Source organism: Fukomys damarensis, unplaced genomic scaffold (genome assembly GCF_012274545.1).
Source record: "Fukomys damarensis isolate Sample0158 unplaced genomic scaffold, DMR_v1.0_HiC HiC_scaffold_9, whole genome shotgun sequence".
NCBI classification, from domain to species: domain Eukaryota; kingdom Metazoa; phylum Chordata; class Mammalia; order Rodentia; family Bathyergidae; genus Fukomys; species Fukomys damarensis.
The window spans coordinates 29,756,038-29,769,213 of record NW_022900921.1 but is presented as its reverse complement, the minus strand read 5'-3'; the positions used below and the strand labels follow the sequence as shown (position 1 = coordinate 29,769,213).

Here is a 13,176-nt window from a genome sequence, read left to right as displayed (position 1 = left end):
TTGAATTCTGATTTCAACTCACTATCACTTTGATGTTTGTGTGTGAACTAATTTTGTGGGGCTTTTAGATTTTTTCTGTCACCTATAGTAGTTTTATGTTTTTGATTTCTAAGTTCTAAAGACCTAAGGTAAATGAACAAGTCAATTCAAGTAGGTCCAGACTGCATTTCTGCATGAAAGTGAGAAAAAGCCTGAAAATCTTTGTATAGCATAGAAATGAAGGGCAGCTTATAATTCTAGGTATAGTAGTAAACACTTAAACAGTTAAATAAATTGGAACCTTCTTTTGAGTTAAGCTAATAAAGATTCTCAGTAATAACCTTACGTTGGTTGGAGGGAGAGGTGCTCATGTGGATAAGAATTTGCTGGCCCTTCCATTCATATTCTGTAAGAGTAACACGTTTCCTAGGTAATGAATGATAGCATACTATAGGAAAATAACAATTTTCATTTTAGAAAGTACTAGAAAGAGAGGACTACGTGAAGTATCTCATGGAACTGGGTCAGTTGGCCTTACCTAGCCAACTAGATATATATAATCATAACTACTTATTTCTATGTATTACTACATATTGTTATTCTATTTTAGTTATGTTGACAACAACTATTGAAGGAAACAAGACCATAAAAATGTTCAAAGAACCAGAAATAATTCTGGATCCTTAGATCTGAGTTAATCAATAAGAAATGAATAAGATAAATTAATCATTGCATAAACTTTATGACTTTTTGTTTAAATTCTTTTGAAATGTAGAGAACTTCAGTAGAATGATTCCATTTTTAGGAGAAGAAACATTAGCAGAAAAAATAACAGAATTTTATTATTGAAGAAATCACTCCATTTATATATCAGGGCCTATGTATGAGAATGTTCATGATATCACTATTTGTCAAGAGCAAAATCTGGAGTAATCCAAATACCCATCAAAAGTAAAACAGATTTTAAAAATTGTTATAGTCACAAAATGCAATATTCTACAGCAGCCATAATAAACAAACCTCAGGTAAACATAACAAAAGAGAAGAATCATAGAAATATACAGTAATTTTAAATTTAAAAAAGGTAAAAAAAAATCACATAAAGCAGGACACCTTTTTATAAAGTCAAAACAAAACTTCTAAGAACACATACAGAACTAATAAAATTAAATAAAATGGAAAGCAAGAAAATGATGAAATTAGTTACCCCAGGACTGAACAGGGAAGAATCACATAGGAAGATTTAAGTTACTGTCACTGCTGTAGTCTTGCAGTTCAGGGGGATTTAAGGACAACTGTTACAAATAATGTGTCATACAGGCAACAGGACTTCCATGTAGGTGGGCAGGAAGAAGAGTTAATGCTGAATCTTGGATAGCTGAGAAAATTAACACTGTCTTATATCCAATTAGAGAGTATTCTCTATTATGTCGTAATATGTAAGTCTAGAAAGCTAAGAATTTATTTTTTGGTAAGAAAAAAAACTACATTCAGTACCATCTCATATAATGGTCTCCTTCATTTATGTACTTGGCACCCCAATAACTAGGTTATTTCTAGAAATTAAACTGCCATTCAAAAGAGACAAGGTATGCTCCCACTGAAGACACAGAAAAGAGAATGGCACCAAGGCTTTAAAGGTGACTTTAAAAGAGATCTAACATATATAAAAGAAATCTATGCTTAGCCTTCCACATAATCTTCTGAAGCCGTTATTTAAGAAGCGAACCAACGTTGGTTATATATATTGTTTTTAAAAATAAACTCATTACCTGGAATGAAGAGGTTCCCCAAAGTACAACCAGAGTACTGCTTTCAGCTTAGCATTTACAGCTGTTCCATGGAAATGCAAACTTTAGAGCAAAGGACTTCTTTCTCAGGAAGAACTGGAATTCAGCGCCCTCTGGTGTATTACTACATAAGAGTTCTTTTCCTTCATCTTCTGGTTCAGATATCAAAGTATTCAGCTTTAGTCAAAATATAGAGTTCACATGACAGAGAAGCAACAGTACTGAGTAACTTTTCAGACTTTCTAGTTACATGGGGATTTTTTAATTAAAGCACTAAGAACTCCCCATATTTTCTCATTTCAGGCTGTTTTAAAATGTTTGCTTTTCCACGTATAACCCAGTAATCAGACCAATCAGGGACTTAAAATGAATTAATGAACTGAGATCACTCTGACTTTTGCTCTAAGATTCATTGCAAGGCTTAGTTTACTGGTTCAAATACCAAGCTATTGAAAAGCTCCACTGAAAGTCAAATTTCCTGTCCTGTGTGAAGAGATCAATGGCGCTCCTTCTCTCTATCCTTGCTACAAGAAGAAACTCTCCCTTGACTGCTCTTCTCTCATCCCTTTCCATTTTATTTCCTTTACCTCCTAGTACAAGCACCACTGGCATTTTGTGACCTTACCCTGCAGGGTAAGGTAAATACAATATTCTTCCACCTCTCCTCCACTGAGTTATGTTAAAGCAGTATCAGGTGAGACCAAAGGCTTAACTCTGTGATATCTGTACCACTGTTCTGGTTCCCAACTACATCTCAGATAAGCTATTTCACTTTTATTTGTGATTCTCTTACCGTGATCAGATTCCAGGTTTCCTGTTCCTTCTGCACCTTCTTAAAATTATAAGATATAAGCAATATCTGCAAGCTAGTAACTCTGTTTGCCAGAAATTGGTTTTAGTTTTTACCCAGTAGACTTAGAGCCACTACCATGCTATGAACACTCACGAATGTAGTGCACTCATTGCTGAGTGTCAGGAGTGTCCTGCGAGCAAGAAACACAAAGGTAATTCTGAGGTGCCTGCCCCACAGAGCTCACGTGAGAGACTGTGGCACAGTGTTGAGAATGGATACATAAAAACAGCACCTAAATAAAAAAGTGCTTTTTAAAAACCACCATTTACAATTTTACAGCACATTCTAATTGCTTAATACGTGAGGATATTTAAGTTTTTATTATTAAAAATATTCAAGTTGGAAGATAAATACATTTCATATTCTTTTTTATCTTAATTGATTCCTTAGAAATAAATTTAAGACACTGGGGACAGTATGTAGGGAAACAAGTCTGAAAAAGAAAGCAGTTAAGGAAAATGTCTACTATGTTCATTACAACTATCAGGCTAGATGCCGGGGACGTAACAATACACAAAAACCAACAGTGACTTTTACACTGATGGAGTTTATAGTGCAATGGAATAAAATGGTAACAAGCAAACAAGTAAATACAGTAACACAGCAGTAAATGTTGCAAAGAACAACCATAGAGTGGTGAGTGCATGCCCTACAGGAACCTGACTTGTGAGCAGGGAACAGGCCAAGCACCAAGGAAGGCTTTGAGGACGAAGTCATACCGAGAAGATGCAGACAGAAAGGGAAAGCCAGGTAGAAAGTACAGATGATTTGTGACTGGAGGGTACAAGGCAGTTTGAGGAACTGAGAAAATGGGAGAAAGGCAAAGCACAACATGTAGAGAAGATCAGTTCAAAGAAGCAGGGAAGAACCAGACAGTGTAGGTCATTTTACAGAGAGATCCTCAGCCTAAAGACAACAAGCCAATGAAGTTTTAACTGTGTAGTAATTAAATTATCAGACTATGCAAAGGATATGACATATTTTTGCATTCATACTGTAGGCTAGCAAATGTTTATTCCCTCCCCTAAAGTACTGTATAAAACTTACCCCTGTATCTAGTATATTTAATCAGTTAACAATCAAAATCTTTTGTTTTCATAGTGTCTCTATAAAATGAATTAGCATTTAATTTTAATCTAATGCCAATTATCATATAATAAAAATAGTTAATATAAAATAGAACTCAAAGTATTCAGGTTTAAATATTGCAAGTTTTTTCTTATATGAGAAACCCAAACATAAATAAAGAGCAAAATAAAGCATTTTTTTCAAACTGGAAGGAAAAAGAGATGGAGGAAAGGAAGGAAAAGGAGTGAAAACAAAATTGAAGAAAAAACATGAAAATATAGCCTCTGCAAATAGGAAGAAGAATAAGACCTGGAGGAAGCACAGAAGGATGGGAATGGACAAATAAAGAATTAAGATTTTTTTTTTGGTACCGGGGATTGAACTCAGGTCTTTGCGCTTGCAAGGCAGGCCACCAAACCACTGAGCTAAATCCCCAGCCCAAGATGTGTTATATATAAATTTCCCAAATTAAATGTTATCATCATTTACTGCGACCATGTACTAACAAAATATAATTTAAAAAGGTTATTTTATGGAGTGCTAAAAATTTTATAAGTAAAATTCAGTAAGCCTCTGTATCTGGACTTAGATTTTACTATTAATTTTTAATAATATGTAAAATATATTAATGCCAAGATGAACCAGATAAAATGAAAACAATATGAAGTTGTAAAGTAAAGGCATAATGTAAGGAATACAAGTTTAATGTTACAAATTTATTTAGCAAGTCAAAATATGCCTTTAAGGAAGGCTGAGGAAGCTACTGAAAAACCACCTGTAATTTAGTCTATCAACCACCTAATCTAACATAGTGTCCGTGCCACACCAACTATTCTGGCTATTCTAATTTCTTACACTTTTTCAAATCATTCCGCAGCAATCCATTGAGACAGTTTACAAACAGTAAAATATCCTAAAATATCTCAGCAAAGTATCTTAAAATGTACATTTGCATAGGTAGAAAGCAACTAATCTTACTAGGAAAAAAAAAAAAGTAGCACAGAACCACTGGCAGCTGGTTACCACATGGGCATCATATCGGGGAACCACACCCTTCCCAGGTACTTAGAGACTTCAGTGTGAATTTCTTCTAAGCTGTAACTCTCATCAGGGATCAGAACTTCTTCCATGATAGAAAGCTGGGTTAGCCTTTGCCCACAGAGTCTTACAAACTGGACAAATGCACTACAGCTAACTGCACATTCACTGAGGCCTAAGGCCGTTAAGTTTTTACAGTGTTCAGCAATGCAAAGAAGTTCGCTGTCCAGAGGCTGAAGACCGTTAGCACACACCACTAACTCTATCAGTCGGGGGCAGTTTTGACCTAGACGCCCAAGAATTGCTTTGCTTACTGAGCGACCAAAATAAAGGTGAGTGACAGGGGTTTCTTCTTTGAAGAATGTCTCAAATTCTTCTTCATATACAAAGAAGTACATAACAACATTAACTCCTGGGGAGTGTTTAATAAGTGCATCCCAGCTGTGTTTTTTAATAGAATGAAATTCCATGTGTCCAGGATTTTCACTTATAACATCAATTCGAAGATGTTCAAGATTAACATGAGTCTCACTTGAAAGTGCTAGGAGAAGCTCATCACTTAGAATGTAGTAATTCAACGCCAGTTCTCTAAGGCCTTGACAATGGTCAGCCACACAAAGAATTCCTGTGGGAAATGGGAAAATTTCTTAACACAGAATCATACCAGTATATTTTGTAAATTTAAATTTGATACTAGTTATTCAATTTCTTACAACAGAGATCTAATGATTTCTGAGATGGTTTCGAAGATACTAACTATACAGATAATACAAAGTACATATCTGTATATACTATTACAATATTGGCAAGAGAAACAATTTAAACTGTAGCTTGAAAATTAATACTTATTTTGAATAAAATCACTTAAATAAATTATGTTTCATGAGCATTTAATTCTAAAGCTGTGTGTATTGGTACATGCCTAAAATCTCAGCACTCAGGGTGATGAGGCAGAAGGATCACAAGTTTGAAGCCAACCTGGGCTACATAGCAAGTTTAAAGTTAGCTTGAACTACACAGCAAAACTCTGTCTCAAAAAAAACCAGAAAAATTCCAGTTACATTACTGTAGTAAAAAATTCAGTCGTTAAAAAAACAAAACCTACCATCAGATGAAACATGAGGACAGCTACTCATTTTTAGCAGTCTTAGAGTGTCACTATTATTGGCCACAAGAATCTTCAGTGAAGGATCATCTACCGGTGTGTCTTCAATTTTGATTGATGACAGTGATTTTGAGTTGATGAACACAACCGTAAGTGCTGACACAAAATGAGACTCAGATGACAAAAAGAAAAAAAATTATTCAAAATTCTATAGCTTCAACAAAAAATAATTAATTAAAACTATGTCAACATATGTAAATAATAAGAGTAAAATCAATATATTACTGTTTTTCATAGTAACATTAGCTGAAAGATATTTTTAGAACAAAGTACAGTTTTATAATTGACAAAGGGAATAATAAGAGGGAAAAAGTTTTCAAAATTTCCTAAAACAGATCTTCTAGTTATTTCCAACCTTAAGAATCTGGTTTTCAATTTCAAAAGGATATAATTATATTTATTTCCAGAAGTAAGATTTGACAAATTGGACCAAATTGGACAAACTGAACCACTAGCCAAATCCAGCCCACAGCCTGTTACTATATGAGTCACGAGCTAAGAAGAATTTTTACATTACTGAAGTACTTTTATGCTTTAGATTTGCAATGGCCCCTCAGGCCTCATGTATCAGAAGTGCAGCTTTTGGGAGTTGAATGGATCATGGCCATAAGGCTCAGTGTGCTGCTGCAAAGTGGGGCCTGGTCACAAGTGGCAGTCATTCTCTGGAGGGGTATGTTTCTCTCCCAGCTCCTCCCCTTCCCTCTCAGGTACCAAGCCACCATGACAAGAGCAGCTTTTCTCTGCAGCAGGCCGTTCTACAATGCTGTTTCTGTGTTTGAGCCTGCTGAATATGGATGCAAATTTCTGAACCTGTGAGCCAAAGTAATCCTCTCCTTCAGGTTTAATACCTACAGGTGTCAGATATTTTGTCCTGGTGACAAAGAAAGTGGTTAAGTGTTGAAAAAAATTAAAAGAATAACATTGTGTGATATGAATTAAGACACTCTGAATTCAGTGTCCATAATAAAGTTTGGCCGACAGCCATGCCCCTTCAAGTATGCACTGTCTGTTCCGGTCTGACGTGGCAACACTGGAGCTGAGTATTTCAAGCAGAACTATATGGCTCTCAAAGCCTGAGATATTTATTTTTTAGACCTTTTCAACACCTTCCCTAGAAAAAACAAAATTTTATCTATTTTATTCACTCCTATATTTCCAGACCTAAAATAGCATCTGGTTTATAGTAGATGATCAAAAAGTATTTGTGGAGGGGATAGATTTTACAATCTTTGGCGACATACTTTTCCTAGAAAATTACCTAAACTAAATACATCAAAATATTTACATACTTTAAAAAATTTAAACTAAATTTTAAAAACTAAAGCTTATATTTTGACTTCAAAATCAAAATGGGTAGACTTTCAGAAGTTTTCAGATCTAAGGATAGGACGTTTGGAAATCACGTCCATTAGGTATGATCACTTTCCTTTTTCAAAATCAATTCGGATTCCACTAAAGAACCTCTTATCCCTATTGGACTAAACTGGTTATAAGTGCTAATTTATTTATAAGAAGTATACTGATTTCCACTAATTATAAATTGGCTTGTATAAATTTTCACATGGTGATGGGCTAAACTGCAAAATATCATGGTGCCAAAATTATTACTAAAATATGTCACTTTTTCTTAAGAAATGTTTTATTTTTCCCTTTAATTAACTGAATTGCTTTAGTCTTAAAGGATATTTAAGCTTTAAAGTATATATTTCATTATAATAACAATATATTTGCTTAGTATTTATTAACTTAGCACAACTGATGTAATTTTACCCTATTTTTCCTTAGTTTCTAAGTGAAAAAAACTAAGTCTCAGAGAGAACCCCAACTTTGCCCGAGGCTGCAGAGATCACTTTTACTGAACTCAGGGCCTGAGATGAAGCTTGCTACTTACTATCTGTTCTGGTGAAGCCAGCAGCTATCCTAGAAGCTGGCCCTGAGGATGACATGCAATTGTACCCACAGCTTTTAGGATGCAAGAAGCATTTCAGGCTTAAGTGATTCTACAGTTCTTAAACAAGGAGACAAGTATTTAGAAGTGTAAGTTTCCATCTGATTGTTTACATTACTCTAATTCCAAAATGACCCATTTTTTTCAGGTTATCTCTTTAAAAGGTAAACATGCTGGCAGAAATGCTTGCTAAAGACAGCCAGACTCCACCCAGTTTGTGAGTGCAAAGATGCTGTTAACTCTTCTGCCCTCTACAATAGGGGGGTTTCCATTGGCCAGTCTTACAAGATGCCACAATTTAATGTTTACCGCACACCAGACATTATTTTAATTCTGGGTTTAGTATGTTAAAATGAACAGAGTCTCTTCTTTTAATGAGTTTATGTAGGGAGAAGAGAATAAATAATGATAAATAAATAAGGTGGCTTCACATACTAAGGAATGATAAGAAAAAAATACTGCAACACAGTAGAGGGGTGCTAGTTTATAGAGAACACTCAAAGTGAGCCAAGTAAAGAGAAGATAGCAGTTTCTGTGGCCAAGGCTGCTGCTGCTTTCTAACAATCATTCATATTTTCTTCTTTGGTTATCCATTCCCAATTTTTAGGTGGGTCTACTGCAGCAAAAAGATTTCCTTCTTTTCCTGAAATGTGGTATGGTCCCAGACTGAGACACACAACATTACAGGTACTTATGGGAAGTCTCCCTGAGAAGAGGGCTTTTCTTCACTTTGTTTATTCCTTCCATTTAGGTGCCTAGAACAAGGAGAGGATCATAATGGAGCTCAGGAAGCCCTCTCTCACAATGACAATGATGGAAACACCTTGGGGAGAGTGGAGATGAAAGGAGCCTCGGCTCCCAATAACTTCATGCCTGCTATGGACCTTTTTCACCGTGGATTTTTTTAATGCAAAAGAAGTAAACTTTAATCATATTTTTTAACCCACTGCTGGAGTTTCTACTATACTATAAGAACTCAAGCACTGCTCAAACTAGGATAGTTTATTTAGTTAAATCTTATACTGTTCCATCTCTAATGGAAAGGCTATTGAATTACAGGAAAAATGTCAAGATTGCCCTAATACACTCCATATTCAAAATAACTATAAAAACTAGCCTTTGAAAATGATAAACTAAATTTTATATTAATGATACTTACTGCAAAACAATTACTAAAATTACAAGACAGAGCTAAAGAATGGCAATATAGATGAAGTGCTCAAACAAAAATAAGTGCTAATCATCTTTTCTAATAAACTTCTGTACAGTGCACTTTGACTAGAGTAGGACATGGTCTGTCTTTAGGGAAAGAATTACTTTTTTCTAGTTTGGCAATATTTAAGAATTTACTGTATCTCACAAAAAAAGCACAGTATTCTTACCTTTGGCACATTCATAAAACTTGGCTTGGCTGTTGAAATTAGTCCCAAAGTCTGGATAGAACAATTTACCAGCTGAGAAAGTATATCACAGGCAGTTTCAGCTGACTCAGTACTATCAACCTATAAAGATAATTTTTAATCTGAACTTTCTCAAGGTAATTTATCAGAGTTACTGGAAATAAAATTATTTAATAGAATTCAATTGAAAGTATTATCTATGCCTTCAATCAATATAAAAGAATATTTGTCTTTATACAGTGTCTCATAAAGTGAGAAACAGAGATGAGGATAAATGAACTTCACAAAGATTTCTGACTTTCAAGTCTTTTAGGATTATCTGATTTTTTAATAATGCCATCCAGATGAAGAAAACTAAAGGTTAAGTTACTCAACTACAGTTCAAGTTCTACATTTCAATCTACACAATAACTAGAGAAAAACAAGAAACATCCTGGGACAAAAATTCTGAAAAATTTGAGTGTCTTAAGGATCCATACATAAAAGAATGTTTACGAAATGTAAACTGATGTTTGTATTTAATGCTTCCTTCTCTTACCTTGAAGCTGACATACTGAAGATGTGCAGCATGCTTTTTAATGATCTGTTGAATGAGATCAGGATGAGTAGACTTAAAATATGAAGTAGCTGACTGGTTCAGTTCAAATTCAAACTTTCTCCAAAGGTCAGGAATATGAAATACTTCATTCCATCTTCTACATACAGAGGATGCTCGAGCCCGATCTATTAAAGGAAGATACTGAAAAATTTGTAATACCACATGGTGAGGCAAACTCGCCCAGTCTTGGAAAACAGTGTACATGTGAGTCTGGCAGAGGGAAGGGCAGAGACCAAGTCTGGGCTGTTTCACTGCTGGTGAAGACTGGATCACTGTATTCACAACACAGAAGTCACTCCTCTTCATTCTGTAAATATCAGAAAACGTTAGGTGTTTGATCTTTTTAGTATTTCCATCAAATATTTATACTCTATCTATACAGAATATTAGAAACCAGAAAATTATTTAATCACACAAAGTTAGTGGTACTCTTCCACTTCCACACATTGATAGGTGCTACTTTGTGATACTAAGATAAGGAAATGCAAGCCTATTCTTTTTTTTTTTTTTTTTTTTTTTTTATGTGTGTGTGTACCAGGGATTGAACTCAGGACCTCGCACTTGCAAGGTAGGTGCAGGGCCACTGAGCTAAATCCCCAGCCCTGCAAACCTATTCTTAAAGCTATGATTACGTGATAAAATGCAATGATAAACGGTATGACTGAATTTGGGACAAGCTTCAGTAAAAGAAAAAGAGAATGGTATGTGAATGAATTTGCACATGGGAGAAGTGGTTAGGGAAGCTTGTAAGAGGAAATGTCCAAGGAAGCAATATGTTTATGTCCCTTTTATTCCCCCTGGTCAATTACAGTTTCTTACTATGTCCTACAAAGAAGGAAGCATGACACTGCAATTCTGCTAAGAACTCCTGGGAGGTCTTAACCACAGTACAGTGTAATGAGAAGGATAGGTCTGGGTTAGTCTCAAGCTGAGCTACCTACTAACCATGTGATCTTGGAAGAGCAGACTACACTTTAAGCCTCAGTTTTCTCATCCATAAAGCAGAAGGAACAGTAGTACTCATCTCATAAAGTTGTTGTAAGGACTGAAGTACTTTATATGGCAGCACATAGCAGGTATTTAATGAATTTTGCAGTCTATGTTGTTAAACTAAGTTGTCCAATGACTTTTTTCAGAACTATTTTCATTCCTTAAGTCAAGGCATCCTTTTAACAAAAATGTAAATGATAAGCAACAATTTTCATACAACATCTGGTACACTGGAGATCTAGGGAAGGAGGGTTTATTGGGAACAAAACTTTTTGTGCAAGTACCACACCAGATCCTCTCTAGTCAGTAACAAATAGCAAGAGAATGGGCTTTTTATCCCATCCTCAAAGAGAAGAGGAATCCACACGTATTAGGCTGGGATATTGCTAAGTTCCAACAAACCTGAAATCCAAATGTACTCAAATATGTTTGGTCATTTTTTACATATACCTTATGTAAGAACCCAAATAATTTTGAGTACTAATTATTTGAAAAGCAAAACAATGGCAAGAGTGGTTCTGAATTTTAACTCTAACATTCCTTTCGCCCTTCCATGTTAGGAATGTATATATGGAATATTCAGTGTCATGATTGAAACATACCTTTAAATCTAATGAAATATTCATTTAATATATAAATATATCTGTCCTGTGATTCACTATGTCTGGTGAAACATTTTTTAACCACAACATAGAGTTGGATCCCAGAAGCAGGATTGACCTATGGTCACTGAATAAAATGGAAAGTCATCTTTAAGGTTTGGAAAACTGAAGTAAAAAATAAAAAGAATTGCAAAACTGTATCTCAAGTATCAAAAAAGAGCTACCATATACATTTAGTTTGAATAAACCAGTTATGCATGGGGGACATAACAGAGAATACATGAAATTGCTGATTACCAATAATTCAAAGCACATGCCTCTGATACACTCTTCAATGCTAGTTCCATAAAATGGGCAAAGGAACAGAAGCTGGATTCTAAATTCAGATGCAGATAATATTCATTAACATTCTGCTTGTTATCGATTTTATTAGGTTAACCTATAAAATGGATAGTTAAAATTTCACTAAATTATCAACAAAAGTTATCCCTAATATCCTTTCTAGAAAAGCACTGAAGCCAAACAACAACAAAAAAAGATTTCACCTAAATGCCAGGTGAGAAAACTGTTTCACGGTTCTCTAAACAAAGGGCTTATGCTATATATTAAGTCTATATGAACATGATTCTTAAAAGTATTTAGTAAAGTCATTAAACTGCCAATTTACTGACAACAGAATCACCATAAATAAAGGGTATTATGTGAATATCAATAATTTAGTAAAAATAACATTTTAATTTTCTTTTCTTTGTGGACATTAATTTTCAGGTCATAAAACTCATCTATAAATTATAAACTTCATATATAACAATTTTATGACCATGCATCGATAAAATATATTTTAGAACATAAGACAAATTGATTTTTATTGCCTTGAAATCCCTAACATAAAAATTCTAGCTTAAATGTATGTAACCATTTAAAACACTAATAATTTCTTTTTAACCCTAAGAAACTGATTTTTTTTTTCAAGCCTTTCTTACCTAAAGAAGGCTTCCAAGTTACAGTTCACTCAGACCCAGTGAAATGAAGCAACTGCTGTCATGGGGTACTCACCAGCATCCATATGATTTCACCTCCTATCTTCTCAAAATACCACAAAACACATTCATCAGAATTGTAAGTAAACACCCTGTAATTTTTATGCTTATGTTATTTATAGATCATTATATATGATTGAAGGATTCTGTTAGGAAATTAATTCCAGAACTACATTCTGTTCTTAAAAAAAAAAAATCTAGCTTGGTTAGTGGAAATACTCCAATACTTGTCAGGAATGATATTTGAAGTTCTATTAAGGCTATGGGTTAGACAGTCAAAGGGTTCTGAAAATCTACATTTTAATACTATCTACAGAGAGACATTACAAAATATTTAAGACAGTTAATGACTACATTTATTTGTTTATAGGTTGTGTAAATATTTTAGTTCCAGTTTTTAGCAGCACATAATACCATCACAGTTATAATAATCAAATTGGCAGATTTACAATTTCTGTTACTTTATCATTGCCATATGAATACAGTTTGACTAGTCTGCTATTAATAGAATGTAAATTTTTGACACAGTGACAGATTGACATTAATTCCTGAATACTTTCTTTGAGGTTTGATCAATTTCAGGCAAAATGACCTGCCAGAATTAGGAGCAAAGTTTACAAAACTGGAAGAGAACAGCACTAAGTCCACACCAAGATAAACTCATGGCTTTCGCATCATGGATAAATGTTGTAAGGGGGGGAAAAA

The 13,176-nt window shown here is 34.4% G+C and overlaps 1 protein-coding gene across 4 annotated transcripts in view; it reads right to left on the bottom strand.

Moving 5' to 3' along the window:
• Positions 1-4,326: 4,326 nt before the first annotated feature.
• The window catches only part of Fbxl21p, a 13,399-nt gene continuing 4,549 nt past the window's right edge, over positions 4,327-13,176 (bottom strand). For 3 of the 4 annotated variants that reach the window (XM_010614096.3, XM_010614097.2, XM_010614098.2), the window contains 4 exons: positions 9,780-10,146; positions 9,224-9,343; positions 5,834-6,005; positions 4,327-5,353 (listed from right to left, as the gene is read on the bottom strand). In XM_010614096.3, the coding sequence (XP_010612398.1) occupies positions 4,710-5,353; positions 5,834-6,005; positions 9,224-9,343; positions 9,780-10,145 (1,302 nt within the window). In that variant the 5' untranslated portion in view covers position 10,146 and the 3' untranslated portion in view covers positions 4,327-4,709. The remainder of the gene's footprint in view (positions 5,354-5,833; positions 6,006-9,223; positions 9,344-9,779; positions 10,147-13,176) is intronic. The other variant, XM_010614099.2, reaches the window with a different exon arrangement.